Source organism: Pituophis catenifer, unplaced genomic scaffold (assembly GCF_029215685.1).
Source record: "Pituophis catenifer annectens isolate HBS135680 unplaced genomic scaffold, rPitCat1.0.hap2 SCAF_4, whole genome shotgun sequence".
In the NCBI taxonomy this organism is placed as follows: Eukaryota; Metazoa; Chordata; class Lepidosauria; order Squamata; family Colubridae; genus Pituophis; species Pituophis catenifer.
In genome coordinates this window covers 73,606,168-73,625,604 of record NW_027256884.1, presented here as the reverse complement: position 1 = coordinate 73,625,604, position 19,437 = coordinate 73,606,168, and the positions used below count along the sequence as shown (strand labels likewise).

Below are 19,437 nucleotides of genomic sequence, written 5' to 3'. Positions count from 1 at the left end.
AGCATTGTCTGAAGATGCTTCCATGGTCATTGTTCTGACCTAGGCTTCCTGAGACAGTAAAAAGCACACAATTAGTCCCAAAAACCCTCTTTTTATATCAATTCCTGTGAATTCTGTTCATTCACAGCCCGTGATGAGTCACAAATAGTTTGTAAAGAGGCTGACAGAAGTCTGCCACAGTCCTTCGGGATAAGGCTGATAAGCACCCACCTTTATCTCCCTTGACACGCTGCCAAAGACCTAATTGGCAATTAACTTTGCAAGGCTGCACGGAGCACAATGTCAAAACGAAGTTTCAGAATTTAAACCAACCAGCATGAACAACGTTGCTTCCTGCAAAGGCTCACGTGCCTTTGCTCCTCCTTTATGTCTTATGGGAGGGGCCAATCATCTCCAAGCCTTACTCCTGAGTCACTCCTTTTGTCTTAACTTACAATTGCTTAACGCATTGTAAGCCGCCCTGAGTCTCCGGAGAAGGGTGGCATATAAATCAAATAAAAAACAAAACAAAACCTGTTTTTGCCTTCTGGCAGCACTGTGCATGTACGCACTGGGAACAGGCTTCCCCTGTTCCTCTGCCTCGCTGACATCAGACTCTGGAGGCTCTGGAGTCAGCACATAATTCCCAGATGGCCCTGGCCCCATCTCTGCCTCCAACGCAGAGCCCTCGTCCGAGCCTTCCCCAGACTCCAGGACTGGCCCATGTTCCTCCCCAGCCTCCTCACTGTCCGACTCTAGTGCCAGCTCCGCAGGCTGCTGACGGACCACAATAGTCATGTGGTCAGCATGACTATATGCCAAAGCGCACAGAATGCTGTTACCTTCCCACTGAAGTGGTACCTATTTATCTACTGGGAATTTGAAAAGGCATTTTGGGAGAAGAAATTGGCAAATTACCTCAGCTCAGTCCCAGCCTGAAGGCCCTTTAGAACACATGCTCAGGTCTGGTTAGCTTCAAAGTGCATTGTATACAAGAATGCCTTAAGTGGATGATTGTGGCCTTCCTCAGATTGTTTGCTGAAACCCAGTTTGAAAGATCTTTGGTACGTGGTGAGAGGATTCCCAAGCAACTGGGAGGATTTCAACACATTGCCCAAATTTACCAATCTGGATGCCCTTCTCTTAGAGGAGAAGGCTCCTCTAAGGATGGGGAGGAATCTGCAAAGCATAGCCACAGAAAGGAACATGATAGTTTGCTCATAGATTTCTAAAGTTACTTTGGAAGTTTACATTTTACCCTTGTTTAGGTTTATCAATGCTAGAAGGAGAATTCTCCAGCCAATGTTGGATTCCAGCTGTTCTGAAACACCAAAAACAAAGAAGAAAACAGCCCAAAACCGACCAGTTCAGAGGTTCTGGCCAGACTCCATTGCATCAGGAGTAGCTCAGCATCAATCAAATGAACTTACTATGTCAGATGGTAAGCAGATGCTTTACTTCATTAGCTTTAAAAAACTACTTTATTTTTTACTTTGCTGATTGATGAGCTAGTTTGTAAATTTATTCAATTTCTCTGTATAAAGCCTACTGGAAATAATGAATTGGTATAGGTTTAATTTACTAAATATGTTTTCATGAACAGCATAGAAAATAGGAATGATTACTATCTGCCAAAGTGGAACTTTTTTCCCTTACATGATCAGACAAGTACATTTATAGCAGTGGATTGAAGCTAAATATCCCTGTTCCGGTATTTAATGGGGCTTCTCCACAAGTAAAAACTCCATATGTCACAGATTTCATATATTAGCTTAACTATTGATGTCCATTTAATATGTAGTATTTGCTCCAGATGTTGCAAATCTTGTAATGCTAGTTTAAGTGCCTTAACATTTCCAAAATTCAGAATTCTTATTTAGCCCAAAGTAGACTAAAAACAAAATGAACACAGTCATTAAAGTGCTTACTGAGGAAAATAATGGACTAGATGGTGCATGCAATTGTAATTCATTTCCAATTGTTAAATTTACAGCAGGCAAACTAAAACTTTTTTTTCCAGTTTATTTTAGAAAATAAGATGAAATGCATATTTCAGTAATGAGTTGTGGGTTTTTAAAAATATCTAATTGTTTTTTCCAATTGGACCTGTACTTTTATCCATTTTTAGGAGCTGTTGTAACAATTACAGCTCCCGTCAACATGAATGTAGACAGTCTCCAATCGCTTTCATCTGATGGTACTACTTTGGCTGTTCAGCAAGTCATGATGGCAGGGCAAAGTGAAGATGAATCTGTAGACAGCACTGAAGATGATGGAACAGACCTCTCAACTACAAATATCAGTGGGCTGGTCTTGGATAACAGTGATTCTCTGCAATAGGAAGCAAGAGGACCTGACCTAAAATATTAGGAAAGACAATGGACTGACTGACTGACTTTTTATAGTTTGCACAGCAAACGTTTTACACAAGTTTTATTTCTAATATGTTTTATATGTAGATATAGAAGAGTGCACTTTTTTGTATTTCATAGTAAGCTTAAAGAGTGTCTTTGCAGGTGCAGCAACTTCTTTCAAATGTGTTGTTTTTTGGTTTTAATTTTGAAAATCTAGTAAGTTAAAAAATTATCATCCCATTTGTTTTCCTAAAGTTATTATTTCATTCACGCACACAAAAAGCTGAGTCAAGCTGAAAAAATGTGTATAATGGGGTTGCAGACATGGGGTAAAATGGTGGCTGCCTGGAATGTGAGTTAGTTTTACATTAGCATGGATTTAAACTTGCCCAAACCAGACAATTACTATGTTACTCAGTTCCTTGCTATTCTATAGCAATAGATCTGCAATTTTCAAACATATAAAATTACACTGCTATGGAGGAACTAAAAATACTTTTTATCTCGTTGAAAATAACCAGTTTCAGTTCTGTCATTTTAACAAAGGTGGTTAATGTAAATGTAAAGCATGTCAAACTAATGTATGGGATTTGTTTATGAAGTTAGCCATGTAGATTTGAAAGATGCTTCTGCACCTTAAAAAAGGAAACTAAACTGCCTGTCTAAAGTGGGCAACATAATACAAAAAAGAAAGGAAGGAAGGAAAGAAGTGAAAATGTGTGATTCCTAAAGAATGCATGGCATTTACTATAAACTTAATTTCTTCAGGAGGAGTTAGGTGGACAACTCTAGATCTCATTGTACCTTTAAATTTTGCTATTGATATGGCTACCACAGCTTTTTTCTCAACAAATTTTCTCCCTTTTTTATCCATTTGCCCAGTGGCTCCTTTCCTTTCCTTTCCTTTCCTTTCCTTTCCTTTCCTTTCCTTTCCTTTCCTTTCCTTTCCTTTCCTTTCCTTTCCTTTCCTTTCCTTTCCTTTCCTTTCCTTTCCTTTCCCTTCCCTTCCCTTCCCTTCCCTTCCCTTCCCTTCCTTTCCTTTCCTTTCCTTTCCTTTCCTTTCCTTTCCTTTCCTTTCCTTTCCTTCTTTTCAGCAAATAAGGTGAGGTTAGAATGGCAATAAAAGAAATAGAGGAGCCAGAAGAAGCCATGATTGTAGCTCTGTTCTGGTGATACATTCCAGTGTAGAATTCACCATGTAAGGAACAGCAAACCACCCCTATGCTGTCTTAGTAGTAGTGGTGACATCGCTGATCTCCACAAGTGTGGCATGATTGTCTACAATATGAAATTTGAAAATGCATGTTTTTTTTTTAAAAAAAAACCTCTTCACATGTACGAGAAGGCTTCCAACTGCTAACAGCCATGCTATATTCAAAGATAACGGGCTGTTAGTGGACATTAAAGCATAATCTAAAGAGTGGAAGGATTATTAACCATTCTTCATGTGTTGATTCTAAATGGGAGTCTCCTTCCTAAACTAGTATTCTCTTATCTCAGTTCAAAGATACATTTAAAGGTACAAAAGATGCTATAAGGTGTACCCCTAACTAGTGTGTCTGTCCATTGTTTGCTATAAAACACTTATTTTTACCTTTATCAGGATTCTTGGATGAAAAATATTTTTATAAATTCTCTAAGAATTGGACGGATGACTGTATTAAGCATGAGGAAAAAGTGTTTAGTACTACTATTTGAAAAGTTATGAAAACTGTCCAAATTGAATAAACATGCCTATGTGACATCTTATGGTTCTCTGCTCTCCCATAATGGTACAATTAATAGTAATATATTATTCCTTATTGGGAAGCTGGATACTAGTCAGCACTCAGTTATTTCACGCAAACTACCATTCAAATTATATTTCTGTCCATATTGAATGCTGTCTCACAGGAGTAGCTTTTCTCAGACTGATGTTTTCTGGAAGTTTTGGGTCTTTTAACTCCCAGAAATACAAGCCAACAGCATCTAAACTATGATGGCTGAAAATTCTATAAATTGCAATCCCAGCAAAGAGCACCAGTGTGGGGAAGACTGCTGAACAGTGATATTCAGGTGAATAAAATGCACAGTCTTTATTATAGTTTTAAAAACTCTCAACAGTACACATACTTCACATCAGTTGACTGCAGATATTTTCTTTTGGGTTATCTAATTTTTCCCCACTTTACTGCATCCCAAATGTTATACATTCAGCAGCTTTGATACAAATAAGGTAAGAAAGTCTCCTTCGAATTGAGCTTGATTCTGATGATTTCATGAACATGTCCATCAGCTTTCATGCATAATATCACAGTGGTTCAATTACAGGTAGTCCTCGAGTTACGAATGGAATGGAGCCTTCCCATTCCATTCGTAATCCGAGGATTCGTGGGAGTGAATCTTGTACCTTGAACAGGATCACTCCTTCCTTTCGCCCATGCATTCACTAATCGAATGTGAGGCTCGTTAAGTGCACATGAGGTATTTCAGAGTAGGGAAGGCCATGGAGGGCCTAGTGATGGAACAGGCCACCTGCCTAAGACCACCCAAGGCCTCCTCGACCCACTGAAATAACTCATGCTCCCCACAATTGCTTCCCCCCCCTCAACCTGCTGCACCGGGTTACTTATCATGTGAAGATCTAGCAAACTGTGTCCTCTCCAGCCTCTCAGCTGTGTGTGCTCTCTACAGCTCTGTTTTGGTGTGCACAGACCTTGCCTGGTACTTTGCCGGCCAAATTGGAGCTCCGTTTAGGCCTGCGCAGACCTCATCTGGCACTTTGCTGTCCAAAATGGAGGTTCAGAGGGGTGGATCTGCCCCTCTGAAGCTCCATTTTGGCCTGCAACGTGCCAGGAGAGGCCTTCGGAGGCCAAAATGGAGCGTTGGAAGGAAGGGGCCCCTCCAAACCTCCATTTTGGATGGCAAAGTGCAGGACGAATGTTGCAGAGGCTCTCTGGTTGTTCATAAGGGTGAACAACTGTTATAGTCCTACAAGATTCATAGTTTTGAGACTTGTTCATAAATGCTAGGGGGCGCTTATCACGTAACTTCGAACACTCACTAAGGAAAAGCTCGTAACCTGGGGATTATCTGTACCTTCTTCCAGCATGCTTTTTTCCTTCCCTAGTATAACTGGTATTTCCTGCCAGTTTTTAATACAAATACAACCAGGTCCATTTTTTTAGCTTTTTTAGATCAGCTAAGATAAGGGGCAAATAAAAACAGATTTCTCAGGACAGACATTTCAATAATATTTTAATGTAAATTGAATATTATTCCCACATTCATAAATAGTGCTGATAAATCTTGGCCAATTTTCCTTATTCTTTATATTTTCAAAATTGCTATGTTCTTGTCATAAGTATGAATGTTGATATTTTTCCAATCTTAACTTTAAGAGACCATACATACAGGCTGTACAGTATAACAGATCATGTTGTTGAATGATTTATGAAACATTTTTATACATCAGCCTTCATTATGTGCCTTCCATAGTTGGTGATTTTGGTGTTCACCTATGCTGACGAGTTTTGGGGGATTGCAGTCTCAGCAGAAATGAAAATTAACAGGTAGGGAAAGGATAGGCCATCTCAACAAATTCAAGATTTATTTCCAACAGATTTTAATAAGTTAGTTTTTATGTAAGTCCTGATTCAGCAAAGCATTTAAAGCTGGTTTTGATTTATTCTATTTTATTAAGTAGTTAGATGATGACCATTTCTGGTCTATTCTAACAATTCTAATTATTCTCCTAAATCTAAGTTTAAATGGATTTAAATAAATAAAAGGACTGTTACTCAAATAAGTCTGTATGGCAGAGATTCCCTGAGGTCACTTTTAAGAGCTTCAGTCAGTCTCATTCATTGAATGAATGAGAAATTCTGTACAGTCCTAGAGAAACTTTGTAGGGACCCTGATATGCTTTGGCAGTCACATGACACATCTACAGTAAAAGGTTTTAGGTATCAATACCACGGCTATGGTTAATATTTGTATGCCCAGAGTGAAAGAACATGTTTTTTTCTCCCAAAATACTGGACTGGCAATAATAGAAGTAAATTAGTATGCTAGATTAGATTATCATCGTAATCTCACAGGAAAAGGGAAAACACTATTTTCATTTTCCCAGATTCAAAATACAATAAACACAAATATGAGTAGCCAGTTGAAAGATCACAAACTTATATCAAGATATTCTGGCATATTTCACTGTCTTGAGACCTTAGAAACTAGAATTCATATTGCATTGGTTCTTTTGGTTGTGTAATAGTTAAATAAACCCATTATTTCTCTTTTTTGAGTTTTATCAAAATTTGAGTTAAAATGTGAAAAGATGTTTCTAGAGCATTTATCTTTAAAACATTAATATAATGTAGATTTATAGAAATTTTAAAGCTGAATATATTTTAAACAAACACCCAAAGTAATTGAGAACTACCCCACCTGAATCTAACTGCCACCAAAAGACACTCCCCATGTTTTAATTTTATTTTGCATTTGGGATTGCAAGGATTAAAATCATAACAATTAACATTTTCAGAGAAGCAGCTTACTTTACAATTCTGTTGGCAGTTACATAAAGAAATATAAATCAACCAGACATATTTGAATATCAGATCAAGACACAGGTTCTCTCTTGCTATGCAAGAAGATCCTTGCAAAATGAAACCAATCAGCTCTTCATTTTGATTCATTTGAAATTCATGTTTAATGCTAAAATTAAGCTGGTTCTTAAAGAACCACATGTAACAAATTTCATATAGTAGCGTACAATGAATCTCAATCCTACAAAAGATACAGAAATACAGATTTTGTAGTGCATATGTTTGCTGGTATTCTGTGGATTCTGTAAAAACCAATAAAAAATAAAAAACAATGATTTCCCCCACCCCCAAAAAAAATATTTTGAGGACTATATGACTGGGTATAATTTTTGTTGATCTGAGTCCTGATGGCGCACCAGTGTGTAAAATGTGAAAAGACAACAGAGATAGCTTGTGGGATGCTGCTATAAACTATGTTAAGTGGCCCATAAAGATCTCTTTGAAAAAGACAGAGATAATCATCAGAATAATGTGATGTCCAAATGATTTAATGAGGGATTCTCCAAGAAATTCAAGAAATGGAACACTATTAGGGATGAATTTCAAGGCAAAGTGCACCAATTGGTCATAGTGTCTTCAATGGCATATCTCATGATTCAGACATGTTAAGCAACTGTTTTTAAATAATACATAAATACTGATTAGTTTATTATTATTTTTCTTGGAATACTTTAAGGAAATTGCACTGATTAAATTCTACTTTTACAGGCTTTTAATCTTTTAAAATAAGAAAAGCCCTTACTGCTAATTCTTTCCAGGGCACACATCCAACTTCTTGGTTGAGGTCCCTATTTTGTTGACAACATCTAGTGTAAACACGGAGCATTAAAAATATTTATGCCAGCAGCATAATCAAATGCTGGGATACATTTTTGAGTGTTGGCATGACAGATGTCAAGAATAGGACATTAGATTTTGAGGTCCATCAATTGAAGGATTAAATAACTTGATTATAATCAGTGTGAGTGAGATAACAATGGAGCTTTGCTTTAAAATATATAATATTGTCTTTTTCAGTTCAGACTATTGCTTATTTGTAAAAGGTTGTATTTTCAGCAGGGGCTTGAATATTTGATTGATAGTTTTTGAAATCTAAATTTGAAAATTGGGGGATATTTTTAATGATATATTTGGAAATGTGCTAGAGAATGATTCATCAATGTTTTTACATGCTGAACTCAAAACACCTATGTTCTGTACCTTGTGTTTAAAAGTAAACTATCAAATTACCTTGATAAACATTAATTGTATTGATCACATTTAGTTTTTCCCTGATGTAGGTTCTGTATAATGCAACTATCAAAATTGTTTTGGTTTTCAAAATTAATTGCAATGAAACAATAGGTGTTTTTAAACAATGGAGAATTTTTCAAATTGCAACTGTTCTGATTGTTGACAATATTCAAGGGCAAAGAAATTTTATTAATTTTTTATTGTCTAAGAAAAACTACACATTAATTGAACAGAAGTAGGTTAATATACAATTTTCAAAGTATTTATTTCCTTAAATAAAAATGATAGGGATATAAAATTTTGAAACTCCTTAGAAAATTCCTTTTAAAGCCCATCAGAAACATTTCATTACTCTGCACTTTTAACATAGTATCTATTTTAAACAACAAGATTTATGATGTATATGTTCCTTCCATAATTCCCATGAGGATAAATTAATGGAAGCACTATTAGCCCCTTGGTTTTTATTAATGGGAACCAGTGGTGAAATGCAGCTGGTTCTATCCAGCTCGGGTGAACCAGTAGTGCCGGCAGCAGGAGGCTCTGCTCACCTGCCCGGACGTCATCACGTCCCATTTTTGACACTGTGCATGCGCAAAAGGTCCTGCGCATGCACAGAGGTGTCATGTGCGAGCAAAGCGCACATGCATGTGTGAGCAAAGCACGTGCATGCTCCCATTTGCAAAGCAGTAATGAAGATAAGTGGATTTCACCCCTGATGGGAACCAAGATGCTGTTTTAGGCAGATATACAAACAAAACTGTTTCTGAAAGTCTTGTCTGTTTCAAAAAAAGATTTCTATGAAACATGAGAAGCTACTATTATGAATACTTAGTAGAACTGCATAGTTATTTTTGAAAGGCACAGATTTGCTTCCTGGAATCCAGCATTAAGGTACCCAGCCAAGAAAACTGCTCAGGAAACTTCTGTCTTCTCTATGTTCCCCAAATCATTAACCATTTTATTTATTTATTTAAATATATGGGAAAACTTTGAATGGGCCACTGTAACTATAAAGGTGATCTGTGGAGAATAGTTCATGACAATTGTTTTCATTCCATGAAATTTTTGTAAAAACAAGCTAGGCCAGTTTTCCTGTTCTGACCAATTAGAAACTTTATAAGGATCACTTTACTAGGATGTTAAAAATGTTAAAATACGTACGACTCACTGATAGAAGAGTCTTATGCAGAGACTTTTCTTTTTTCTTTTTTTATTTGATTGTCACATGCACCACATGGACCATAACAAGTATGAAATAACTGAATAGTATTGGGTGATTAAAGTAAAAACAAAAATAGAAAAATGCAGTTCCATCAAGCCAGCACAATTTGTAATCTTCCTTTGAATCAAATAAAAGAGGGAAAGAACCATATTCTCTCTCTCATAATTCTATGTTATAAACTTATTATATGAGCTAAAGAAGTGCAAGAAAAGCCATGCTGAATCAGCCCACATCACCTCAACTCCAGTACAGATAATCCTTGGCTCACAACCACAACTGAGCCCAAAATTTCTGTTGCTGAATGAAACATCTGTTAAGTGAATTTTTGCTCTATTTTGTGACCTTTCTTGCCACAGTTATTAAGTGAATTACTACAGTTGTTAAATTAGTGATACGGTTGTTAGATGACTTTGCTTCTCAGAAGGTTGCAATGATCACATGACCCCAGGACACTGCAACCATCATAAATATGAATCAGTTGCCAAGTATCTGAATTTTGATCATGTGACCATAGATATGTTGCAACAGTCATGTGAAAAGCAACTATAAGTCACTTTTTTCAGTGTGTTATAACTTTGAATGGTCACTAAACCATTGTAAGTCGAGGATTACCTATATTCTATCCCTCTCTTGATCCTGAAGGCATTTAGTAGCTGTTAATACTAGTAGACAACAGTCAGAATCATATATAAATTGAATTAATTAAATTAAATTAAATTAAATTAAATTAAATTAAATTTTTCAGAAAATGAGCCCTTGATCATAAGATGATGTCTTGGAAATTCAAAAAGTCTCACCCTTTTGGTTGAATATTGTTAACAGTTAACTTCTAAATCATTATATATTAATATAGGGAAGGGGTAAGATTATGTCATTTATTACAGAACCAATTTTTATGTAGACATGTTCAAATTGTAGTCAGGTTTTCAGGCTATCCTCTCAGTATTTCAGGAAATTAAAACAGGTTTGTTCATCTTTATTTCAAAAACTTTTTCTTGTATCTAAAAAGCACCATATGCCACCATGCTCAAAGAACAAAAAATTGTGCAAAATAGCTACCCTATATGTGTGTCCATGTGTGAGTGTATGCACACACACACACACACACACACACACACGCATTTTATAAACAAAAGTGCTATCAATTGGCTTTTTCAAAAGGACGAGAATGTGAGATCTCAAATCTTATTGGAATTTCAGTATTTTTTTCAATGTGAAAAAATGGTGAATTAAGCACCTAGAAATGTATGCCTGGAATTCTTTTATACAATAAAAACACAAATCAGCATTAACATTGGTGCCTGCACTTGATACAATTTTTTTTTTTAAAAAAAATCCTTATAAATTACAATTGCTTCCAGTTGTACTCACACTGGATACTTTATAATAAGGTATAACAGAGTTTGACTGGGTTTGGTTTAGTGCTAGAATTGTTTCATCAAACTGATTAAAATCATAACGTACATAATATACTAATTCCTAATGTATTTTTCAATTTACAATAATACTCCTCTTTCTACCTATTTTAATGCACCAATTTTTGTCCTGCAGAGAAATAACAAATAAAATATTCAACTGTGTCTAATATCTTCCTGTTCTGTGCTCAATAAAGTGATACTCCCATCTTGAATTTGTGGAGAATACAGCATGGTATCTAGAAAAAGACTGTACCAGGGTTTCCTAACATAGATTTTCCTGCTAACTGAATTGAAAACCTGTACTTAAAATCTCTCATCCTATGTTTTTCTAACATTTCTCACATGAACTTCTAAGCCTTTTTTTTTTTTTAGGTGAAGGTGCAGTTTCATTGGAACATATAAATCCCAGTTTTATTCTCTGTCACCATGATGAGTTATTTCATCACCAGACTGTTTTATGTGGATTTATGCTGCTTTCTGTACTGCGAACAACATCCAACAGCTATCTGGACAAAGTCTGGACCATGTATCACTGTGCAAGCTGGTCTTTTTATTAACAGAGCTGGGTTTACTTAGGAATGCTAATAGAAAGGTCTTTTAATTTCTCCAGCTATGTAGAAAAAAAATGCTGACTAGTGAAGAGAAGTCTTCTTAGCATGATACTCTTGAATATATTACTCTGATTATGGCAAGGATGAATTATGGGAGTTGAAATCCAATATATTTGAAGGGTAACAGAAGACTTACACAAAATACAGCAGTTTTCAAGAGATCAAGTTTATTAATTCAGTACATGAATATCAATATGCCTAAATATTCTGAGATTATACTTACTGTGCTCAAATGTTTACCTAACATTTGAAAATGTATCGCAACTTTCCATCTTCTGGTAGACACCTACAAATCTAACATTTTTCAGTAATAGTATTATCAGCAAGTATCCCATCATAATTTCCTGTGGTTCAAGCACAGAACGGACAACCAACCGAAGGTCTTTTTATATGCTTGCATTCTGAAGGAATTTGGGGGCAAATTGAATGGCATACGATGTTCTGAACTGATTTACATGTACACACCCTGGTACCAGAGTCAGTATGCAGATTGTTCCAAGAGAAGAGTCTTATCTTTATAGCTTTGGTTAAGGCATTCATCCACCAGAAAGGCAGGACACACAAACACAGGGATGCAATGAGGACAGCATTCATGTTTGACAGTCACAGCTTTGTGATGTTTAGGACAGGCTAGGCAGCTTACAGCAGAACAGTCTGGTTTTGTATGCTTACAGTTGATGTTTTGGAAAAAACAGCAGCCCACCTGGAGGCAAAAGGTAAATTCAAGACTGATCATTCTATATCAAAACAAAAAGATTCATTTTATTAAGGTTTTAATACATACAGTATACTATTGATGAATCTACACTGAAAGAATTTCATTACTTATATAGCATTTTCTCTCACTGATGTCAAGATCACTTACATAGCAGGTTGCATTTAAATCTATTCACTGTAATTATATAATCTTATGTAAAACCAAATTATCTAAATGGGATATTTTCCCAAATAAATGTACACAGCCAAGATAGAGAGGGGAGAGGGCCGGCAAATACAATTGGAATTGATCACAACATGCCCATTCAACTTGTACTTCCTGCACAAGTTCATTAAATTTATTTGAAACATTTCTGTACAGCCGTCAGCTCAACAGTTCTAATGTGATTTACAATGATGATTTTATACTGCAGAGGAAGGGAGGGTGGAACCATCAACATAATTCTTTCCTCAACCTTTTTCTTGCTTGTAAATAGAAAGAAAAGAAAAAAGTATTCATAATATTAATTGTTGGCATTTCTCATTTTTCTTTTAGAATGGTAATGGAAAGTTCAGCCAAATCTTTAATTGTGCTAGGAAAGCTAACATTACCTTGGTAAGCTTCAGGTAATTTGTGCAGCAGAGTTTGTTCCACAGCAGTTTTCTTCCTGAGTAGAAGGAAGACTTCCTTCTTTCTTCTTGGACTTCCTGTGCAAGTCCAGCTAGAAAGACCTCTATTTATATGGATACTCAGAAAGTGAAGCTTCTAAAAAGAGTTGCTGGGAGGAGCTAAAAGACCAGAATGAAGTAATCCATTTTGACTGTGCAGGTTGCCTGCAGTTGCGTAAATGTAGGAAGCAGTAGCCGACACAACAGTTTTGAAGTATCTAAAGCTGTTAAGATGCAAAAGTCCATTTCCTGAGATATGTTTGTTTTAAACATTAACAAACCTTAAACAATGATTGGGGAAGGTGTGCAAGGAAAATGAACAGTGATGTACCCTATCAATCCTGTTGAATATTCAAATACCGTCGGTCCCTAGTGGCCAAGTTAGTTACTACCTATTCTCTGATTGGTTGGAAGATGACAGCTCCGGGTATAAAAGGGAGCTGTCAAGCGCGGGAGTTGTTGCCATGTTATGTATGCTGAAGTGAGTTGAATAAACATTACTGTTGCTGTTCCCGTTCGCCTCAGAATCGTCATCACCGGCTGGAACTTATTAAATCCCATTTAAATAATTAGCATTTTAACACATCTCAGACTTGCAATCTAATCAGACTTTGTTCCTGAGGTTGTCTGGGGGAAGGGGAGTTGTATGGAAAGCAATTACAGTTGTTATAAATCTAAACAATTTGTGAACTCTTGAATTTTCACATCCGTGCAACCCATTCATAACTGCAGCTTCTTCAATGAGATCCAGGCTTGTGCTGATCTATAAGAGTAATACATATGCTGTGGTTTATGGTTTAGCAAATTGTGCAATCCCAGCCAATGAGGGCTTTGATAAACCATGTTAAGTCATGGTTAAGTTTGATCTCAGGACTTCCAGCGGTGACCTCACACAGTGTGGGCGAGGGAGAGTTTTGACAACTCCCATAAACCCAGTTAATCCCTGTACAGGAGCCCCATAAGGGCAGTTCCAGACTTGGAGAGTCCGGAATATTAATAGTATTTGTGTATTTTAATAATATTTGTGTATTTTTCTTCAACCAGGTATTTTCCTACGTAACCAAGTTTGCAGCCATAGCTCAGTGAAATCACATCCACTATCCTATGACAAAAGAAAAAAGTAAATACTTAGCCTCTACGGGGAGGGAATATATGGTAAGGGTGTGGCTAACTGATGAGGACCAATCAGTCCAAAATAGATCTATATTAATCTCCCAATAGGCAGCAAAATGCTTGCTTGCTGTCTGAAGAAGCCTAGGATAGTGGATGTGATTTCACTGAGCTATGGCTGCAAACTTGGTTACGTAGGAAAATACCCGGTTGAAGAAAAATACACAAAAACCTATGACAAAAGAAGAAAGCATACACACACACAGAGAGAGAGAGAGAGAGAGAGAGAGAGAGAGAGAGAGAGAGAGAGAGAGAGAGAGAGAGAAATAAAGGGAGACTGTTTATCAGCAAATATAAATTTGTTATAAAATGGTTTGTCGTGAATGCGACTGCTTGAGGGCTCCTGGATTGGAGCTGAAAAGTTAAAGGGAAGCAATATGCTCCCTTCCATATTGGGGGTAGACCAGGTGCTTTGATAGAAACCCACACACACACACACACACGCACACTGGTCTCTGTGCTTTTATGTATGTGTGTATATATGTGTATATACACACACACACACACACACACACACACATACATACATACATATCATATTTTTTGGAGTATAAGATGCACCGGAGTATAAGACGCACCTTAGTTTTTGGGGAGGAAAATAAGAAAAAAGCTAATTGGCAGGTGGATCAGCCTCCAGAATACCCCCAATCAGCTGTTTTCAGAGGTGAATTTTAGCAACAGGTTCCTTGGTTGTGCGCTCTGTGCTTTGCTTTTTTTTTTTTTTTTTGCTTTTTTTCTGCCTCTGAAACTTCTGAAACTTCATTTCAGAAAAAACTTTTTTGAGCCAATTTATTATGGTTCAGTAGTTTATTTGAGGTCACATCAAATGAACTTTGTAATGCTATAATTTTGCTCAGTTTGTAGACAAGGTGTTTATTCATTAGTAGACATTCTTCACTCACTTCCCAAGCACTATTTCATAGGATCTTATTAGTGCAATACAGGGAGGGTGTCATACTCAAGGCCAGCAGGCCGAATCTAGTTCACGGGGTGCTTAGATCTGGCCCACGGGACTGTCCTGCAAATAGCAAAGGACTGGCCAACGGTGCCCCTGCCAGCGAAAATGGATCTTGGGGTGTGTGTGGCCACTCCCACCTTGGCCCAGCCATGCCCACCCCAGCCATGCCAACCAGGGGTGGATTGTATTTACTACTTTACTACCAGTTTGCAAAGGGGCCACACAGAAGCTCCCTGATAATGTTGGGGTCGGTGGGTGGAACCTCCCACCGGTTTTACTACCGGTTCTTGCGAACCAGTCCAAACTGGGGGCAACCCACCACTGATGCCCACCCACCACCCCAAGGTCAAAGACAACCAATAATTATCATGCATTGTGATAATTTTGTAATTGCTCCTGTAACATATAGCTTTTGGTTGTTCTATCTTGGTGTGTTGACAACATGATACTAAGTGCCCATGCCTAATGGAGACAGCACCTATATAAGAAATAGTAGCTATTTTTCATTGGTTCTACAAGTGAGGTCTTTCATTCATGGATCTCTTTGCTTCATTTTTGCAGTTACTCATGGAAAAAATCTCAAACTACATATCTGAAGCCATATCAATGTTTTCTCTTTTTAAATTCTGCATTTCTGACATCATTCTGGTCCTACTGATCAAAATACTGCAATTCCAAAATAGGGAGAGAAATAAAAAAATATATAATCTGTTAATTTATGTATAATTTCATAATAATTAAGGATAATAAAAGCCAGGTAACTATTAAGAAAGGGCGCTTTGATTTGGGAGTTACTTGTACAGCTTTATTGGAACACTTTGGCAACCGCAATTTTATCTTGTGTTGCTATAATGCTAGCTCTGTTGTGCCTTGTCCTACATCAGGATTTAAGAAGCAACATCTGGCTCACTTGCTAACCAGAGAACATAGAGAATAATAGAATTGAAATGAAAGGCATCCAAGGGTTGAGATGAACACAGAGAAGCTGTCAGTTCTGGCTATGCAATCAAAGCCTGTCAAAAGGACAGTTTTGTTTATGTAGTCGTGGCAACTGTTTTGACATATTTTTTACCTCCCTCTCCATGGATGCCCCTTGTCACTGGAACTCATCATTATACCAGAAGTTCTTTCTGCTATCACAAGAATATATAGATCCTACTCAAAACATTACTAATGAGAAAAGTCTTACAGTCTCTTAATGTTGACAAAAATGCAAGCAGACCTGCCAAACTAGCTTAGATTTTAATAGCTAAACTCCTAGGGCTTTATTTTATGCTTTCCCTACTGTGGTCAGAAGGAAGATAATCACAAAACACTGCATGAATGAGGAAGCACCGAGAGGCCAAAGTTGATTCGATATTTATCATGGTTTGCCCTTGTCAAATTCATCTTTGTATTGTAACAAATACTGCAGGGAGTTAAAGCTGGATTTGAATTATTACCTGTTGGTGCAGGTCAGAGGTGGGTTTCAGCAGGTTCTAACCAGTTCTGGAGAACCGGTAGCAGAAAATTTTGAGTAGTTCGGAGAACCAGTAGTAAAAATTCTGACTGGCCACCATTTGTTCTCTGCCTTCCAAGTCCCAGCTGAACAGGAGGAAATGGGGATTTTGCAGTAACCTTCCCCTGGATTGGGGTGGGAATGGAGATTTTACAGTATCCTTCCCCTGTCATGCCCACCAAGCCATGCCCACCAAGCCATGCTACCCCCACCAAGCCACCCCCAAAGGACCGATAGTAAAAAAATTTGAAACCCACCACTGGTACAGGTTCTCAATTCATTGCCTATGCTTTGTTTAAGATTAGAACAGCTGCTCCTTCGTGCATTTGCTACACATATAAAGAAAGACTCGGTATCATTCCCGTGGCACAGTTGCCATCTCCCTCAACTACTCTTTTAAAAAACAAGGATAAATTCTAATTATACAAGAAAAGGTACACAGCAAACCTTTTGTCTGAGATAGATCTTAAGCAGTCTTTAAAGCTAGATATCACACTGAGTACACACTGGGATAAAAGAAACAGAATGCCAACATCATGATGCTTTAACTCTTATTTCTTCATTTAAGGACAAAGGAGCTATGGTGGATTAGGACAAAAGCCAATTTACTTACAAACAGAATATGATTGCAATAGTTTCTTCTTACTTGTCACTAATATAAAGAGGCCTCGACTTATAACTTGTCTCTTAGTGACCGCTTGAAGTTACAACAGGCTCCCCAAAAGCCACTTATGACTGGTATCAGAATTCTGATGGCTGCACATATCCCCATGATCATATGGCTATAATTTGGGTACTTGGTTGCAGATCTGAGATTGTCCATATATATATATATATATTTAATTTGATTTATATGCCGCCCTTCTCCGGAGACTCAGGGCGGCTTACAATATGCTAAGCAATAGCCTTCATCCTTTTGTATATTTATATTTATATGTACTCTGGACAGCTGATTTTTGTGAATATACTTCAGAAATTGACATTTTTGTAGCTGTTTGTGATCAGTTGGGAGTTGCGGCTTCCATCATGCTCTGAGCTATATCAAAAGGCCTATATGGACTATACTTTTAAAATGAAATATAAGAGCTCTACCAGAATTGCTTCATGGAATTTACAAACAGGTTGGATAAGGATTATAAGAATTTTGAGAGAAAATACAAAGATAGAACAAAAGGAGAGATAAATTTTATTTCTGGGACTTAAAGATAGTTAAGGGGAAGAAGGCAAAAAAATACTAAATTGGTTTATTTTATTATTTAAATAATGTTGCTATCTATGGGGTGCTTAGTGGTTATCTTGATTGAATATTTTTCTTTTGGAAGAGTTTAGTGTGTAATAGATTAGTTTGAAACATTTATGTTATTATTTTTTTACATCTAAAAAAAGAATTGTTGTTTTTAGTAATGTTTAATAGTTTTTAATTTTTTTCTGCAATGTTTTATTGTTAAGAGATGGATGAGGGGGATTTAAACTAAATGGAAAGGAGAATTATATATTTATGTAAGGTATTTGTTAATTTTTACTGGACCTTTGCTGATTAATAAGGAGAGCTAAAGATTTAGAGATGAGTTTATAGAAAACAAGGTGAGGTAGAGGATGAAGATGTATTTGGTTTTATTTTAAGAGACAGTGATAAATTATTAATGTTGAATATGCTTGCTATGGATGAAAAGGGAACTTTCTTTTTCTTACTATTTCCCTTAGGGGAAGTTTTTTCCAGTTTTTCCTCACTTTTTAATTTTTTCATGTATTTTTGTATTAAGTTCTTGTATTAGTTTTAGCTGTTTACTGTAACTCTTAATAAAACTATTGAAAAAAATAAATCTATAACAGAATCAGAAAACACTAATGTTTGAAAACTGTGTTGATTATTATAGGGCATAATTTATATTTTATTTAAAAAAACACCCCAGAAGGACATCCAGTTAAATTTTGAACTAGGAACAATTCATATAACACACAACAAACAACCTATGTAACTTATTACATTTGTTTTCATAAAAACAGCAGTCTATAAAAAGCCTTTTTAAGTTAAACCTGTTATCATATGATCACTGCCATTGTATGGAGCAACCTGTAAATGATGTCAGTGAGTTTTGTATGCGCACATTGGAAAATAATTGAAATTACTGAAATTGCTTTCAGCAATTGTGCTAATAATTTCTTCCCTCTCCCCTTGCCAATAGTCTCAAATTTCATTAGCAAGCTTCAGTATTAACTTTGATTTAACAACAGCCCTGATTGTTCTTAAAAATAGCAGAACATTTTGCTATGCGTAGTGGTATGCACAAATATTTATTCACATTTCTTGGAGCTGGCCAAGGGGAAGTAGAGGTTTCTTTTTTTAAAAAACAATTTTTTTTATTTCTAAACAAACATACATAAAACCATCTTCAATTGCAAACAGTGTGTCGGTTGGATACAAGTCTTTTGTGCATCATTCACCAAATTCATAGCTTACAATTTACAGTTTACCTAAATTCTCATATCATTGTCCTAATAAATATCTATATATTATTATCCTCATTAATCATTTATTTAACTATAGCTATTTCTTCTCTCATTATTATTTAAATTATTCTAAGATTTGAGTTAATTTTTATTATAACATTCATTTTATCCTCCTGAATCTATCCAATAATAATACCTCTTTATGTTATATTTCACATAGTTCTAGAATTTTTGTATTATAAAGATCTCTACTATATTTCAGTTCCATATTTTTTTATCTAACCATTGATAAAATAGGTTTTATCAACAATATAGTATTGTCAAACAATATAGTATTGTTTGTCTTCTTGTTCTCTAATTTCAAATGTCAATTTGCTCATTTCAGCACATTCCATTATTTTCTAAATAACTTCATCCTGTGTTGGTATTTTCTCATTTTTCCAATTTTTAGCAAACACAATCCTTGCCACTGTTAATACATTCACAATCAGATATCTCAATTCTCTATTATATATTTCAGGTACAATCCCCAATAAAAAAATCCCTGGTTTAAAATCTATGTGGTTTTTTTGTCATTTTTTTCCAACCA

General features: G+C 36.2%; 1 protein-coding gene across 2 annotated transcripts in view; it reads left to right on the top strand.

Moving 5' to 3' along the window:
• PKNOX1 (PBX/knotted 1 homeobox 1) overlaps positions 1–3,207 on the top strand; it is a 36,874-nt gene extending 33,667 nt beyond the window's left edge. For both annotated transcript variants that reach the window (XM_070943485.1, XM_070943483.1), the window contains 2 exons: positions 1,248–1,420; positions 2,108–3,207. In XM_070943485.1, the coding sequence (XP_070799586.1) occupies positions 1,248–1,420; positions 2,108–2,319 (385 nt within the window). In that variant the 3' untranslated portion in view covers positions 2,320–3,207. The remainder of the gene's footprint in view (positions 1–1,247; positions 1,421–2,107) is intronic.
• Positions 3,208–19,437: the final 16,230 nt, after the last annotated feature.